Source organism: Sinocyclocheilus grahami, unplaced genomic scaffold (assembly GCF_001515645.1).
Source record: "Sinocyclocheilus grahami isolate Dianchi unplaced genomic scaffold, SAMN03320097.WGS_v1.1 scaffold5407.1, whole genome shotgun sequence".
Lineage (NCBI taxonomy): Eukaryota > Metazoa > Chordata > Actinopteri > Cypriniformes > Cyprinidae > Sinocyclocheilus > Sinocyclocheilus grahami.
The window spans coordinates 890-4,081 of NW_015510104.1; the positions used below are offsets into that span (position 1 = coordinate 890).

Below are 3,192 nucleotides of genomic sequence, written 5' to 3' on the forward strand. Positions count from 1 at the left end.
TTTCCAGGTAATTCAGAGCTACTTAATAACCTGGTCTAAAGCCTTTCCAGTATAATTTTACTTTTTTAAAGCTATTCCCTTTTCATTAAAGTAGTTTTAATATAGTTGTAGACGTAGTTCTAGTGGAGATCAGGTCCAAACACTTTAGATATACCCAGAAGGTGCTTGCTTATTATTTTGAATGGAAAGCACAATGCTCAATTTGGTGAAATTAGTCCCACCTTCTAAATAAAAGAGCCAATCGCTAACTTTTAAAGTCAATGCATGACTCCAGCTGCTGTTACTCCTGAGACAGGACTGCACATTCATGCTGGCTAGACCAGACTGGAAAAGAAGCCTTTATAACCCAATTTGAGCATAAGACAACATATACGGGACAACAGTTCATGTCAGATGTTGTTGCCAAATTGAAATAGGTTATTTAAATCATAGTGTGACAGGCAATTCTTTTGCAATTTCACGAGTTGCCCATTCAGGTAGACAGGACTTGGTCTTAGATGCCTAAAATAGCTGCTCGGAGGTTCTGTAAATAAATATGGTAGCCGAGTGATTCCTTAAAAATGACTTTGTCAAGACTCGATCAGTTTAGAGAGCTCACATTTGAAGCACATTCAAAGAGTATAAAATAAGCTGACTAAAACCATTTCTCAACACTATGACATCTTATAGGTAATTTGGCAACAGGAAGAACCATCACACAGTCATCAACCATTGGCACCTGGCTTGGTCAACAAGCTATTGATTTCAATCCAGGTTTCATACAACCATCGTCATCGTGTTCCTCAACCACTGCTCAAACTAACCCATGGTGGAGGGTGGATCTGCGTTATATTTACAGAGTACGTAGAGTTGTCATCACAAACAGACTAGACTGCTGTCCAGAACAAATAGACGGAGCAGAGATTCGCATCAGAAACTCTTTGGAGAACAACGGCAACAACAATCCCATGTGAGACCCTCTTTCCGCTGCTTAATATCCATGAAAATCCCTGAAAACATGTATGACGAAAGACTAGAAGTCTAAATTATGGTTTCTCCGTCTCTCTTTAGATGTGCTGTGATTTCTAGCATTCCAGCTGATGTTTCCTCCACCTACACATGTAACAATATGGATGGTCGATATGTGAGTCTGTTCATTCCTGGAGATTCAAGGATTCTTACTCTGTGTGAGGTGGAGGTCTATGGAGAAGGTGGGATCAAGCAAGCAGATTTTGTGTTTTGGGAAACTATTAACGGCTTTATTTTTTTAATACAATGTATTGTTCAATAATGTTAAAGTTCAAGAGTTGCATGCTCTCAACAGTCAATAATTCATTACATAAAACACATTTGTGTTTGGCACTAAACCATGTCCATCCTTATTGAAAGTGAACCTGTATTTAATGTCTTTCTTTTTTTTTTACATTGATTTTGAGGATCAATGCACAATCTCTCATTGCATCATTTTAATCTTAAGTGACAGATGCATTTGCACAAAATTGCTATAGATACAGTATTTTAGTTACAGTATCTTATTTGCATTTAACATTTTCTTTTCCATTCTGTCCATGTATGTTCACTCTCATGTGCCCTTTTAGGTCCTGTACTGAAGAAAACCTTTGTGAAGATGAATCTGAAATCCAGTTTGAGTCTGTCTGAACCTGAAATGAGAGTCCAGCTCCTGTCACAGGTGAGAAAGGAAAACATTCTGAAATCAAATCACACTGATAGCAGTTTTAAGAGATCTGCTCGTTTTAGCTTCAGCCTGCTTTGGTGGAACGAGGGTTTTCTGACGTGATGCTGCAGTGGTCTCAACCACCCAAAAAGGAAGTGATGCAGAAGGAAGCTGTGCCAAGTGAGTGTGCTCAAATAAACACTGGAAAACTGAAAAGGAATGTTAGTTACATGTTGAGGATTTTTTAATTAAGATTATTTAAATGAAAATGCATATATTACATATGAATAGGAAAGTGATGTTTTTATGATGTAATGAACTGTTTTATTTGCAGCTCAATGTGCTATAAGAAAGAGATGATGATGATGATGGGGAAACCTAAACTCTCTTCAGATCAGCTGTGATGTTCTTCTTTTAGGAGCTCGAATATTCTCCTGTCCTCAATGTTGATCACAATAAAGTTGTACATGAAAATTAAAAACTACTGATTCCTGAAACTGAATTTTGAGACATGCAAACTGATTTCTGTAAAGCTGTGTTGAGCAACAACAACAGTTGCATTGACAAATGATAAATTATTACATGGTACACATTCAATTATATGAAATGATACGATCAGGAAGTCAAAATGTTTATTTTTCCATTAATTTAACCTACCATAATAATTTAACCAATTTCAATTTAATTGTATGTTAAATGAGATTCAGCTAGACAATATTATATAAACTGAGGTCAAAGGATTTGTACACCCAATGATTGTATTTAAAAGTGAACTTAAGTTCTGTCAGGACCACTATCGTCAAAATGATAGATACTTAGCATAAAGATTGGTTTGGCGGTACGGTTCTGTTCTGGGCAAAAACCTCCCTGCCCATCCATGCAGCCTGTCATGAATGAGCAGGGAGAGCAGCAATAATAACCCCCCTAGGGTTAATAGAACAGAACAAAGCAGATTTCATTAATGTACTTAATGATATTTAAGTGTAACACTTTATTCAAGATAAAGGAGTCTGATTAGCAAGGAATGTCAGAAAGCTAAGTCCTGACTGTGGCGAAAGGTGGAGCTGGGGATGGAGGAGGGTAATTTGCTCCGGAGCAAGCTGAAAAACTGCTGAATAATACTGAATAGAGCTTATATAGGAATGCCGCGATAGGTGTCGTATTCCTATAGGTAGATGTAATCAGCTGATGCAAGCTTGACTCACGTGACCTGCCAGAACTAACGCTAAAGCTTAATTTCTGTCAGGACCACTATCGTCAAAATGATAGATATTTAACATAAAGTTTGGTTTGGCGGTATGGTTCTGTTCTGGGCAAAAACCTCCCTGCCCATCCATGCAGCCTGTCATGAATGAGCAGGGAGAGCAGCAATAATAACCCCCCCCCAACACAAACGATAGACCAGAACCGCCCAAACCACAACCAATGGCATTCTGAAAGAAGCATATCCTTCTGGAATAACAGAGACTGGGGCAGCAGCACTTACAGGAGAAGGCAGCGAAGGGGTGCTCTTCTTTATAAGCAGCTGAGCAGCAAGC

At 38.4% G+C, this 3,192-nt stretch overlaps 1 protein-coding gene across 1 annotated transcript; it reads left to right on the plus strand.

The window, feature by feature from the left end:
• Positions 1 to 669: 669 nt before the first annotated feature.
• LOC107577208 (fucolectin-1-like) lies at positions 670 to 1,834 on the plus strand (the record flags this gene model as incomplete). The annotated part of the gene is made up of 4 exons (XM_016263309.1): positions 670 to 949; positions 1,051 to 1,190; positions 1,578 to 1,669; positions 1,738 to 1,834. Coding segments are annotated over 4 exons (609 nt in total), but the record flags the coding sequence as incomplete, so codon positions are not given.
• Positions 1,835 to 3,192: the final 1,358 nt, after the last annotated feature.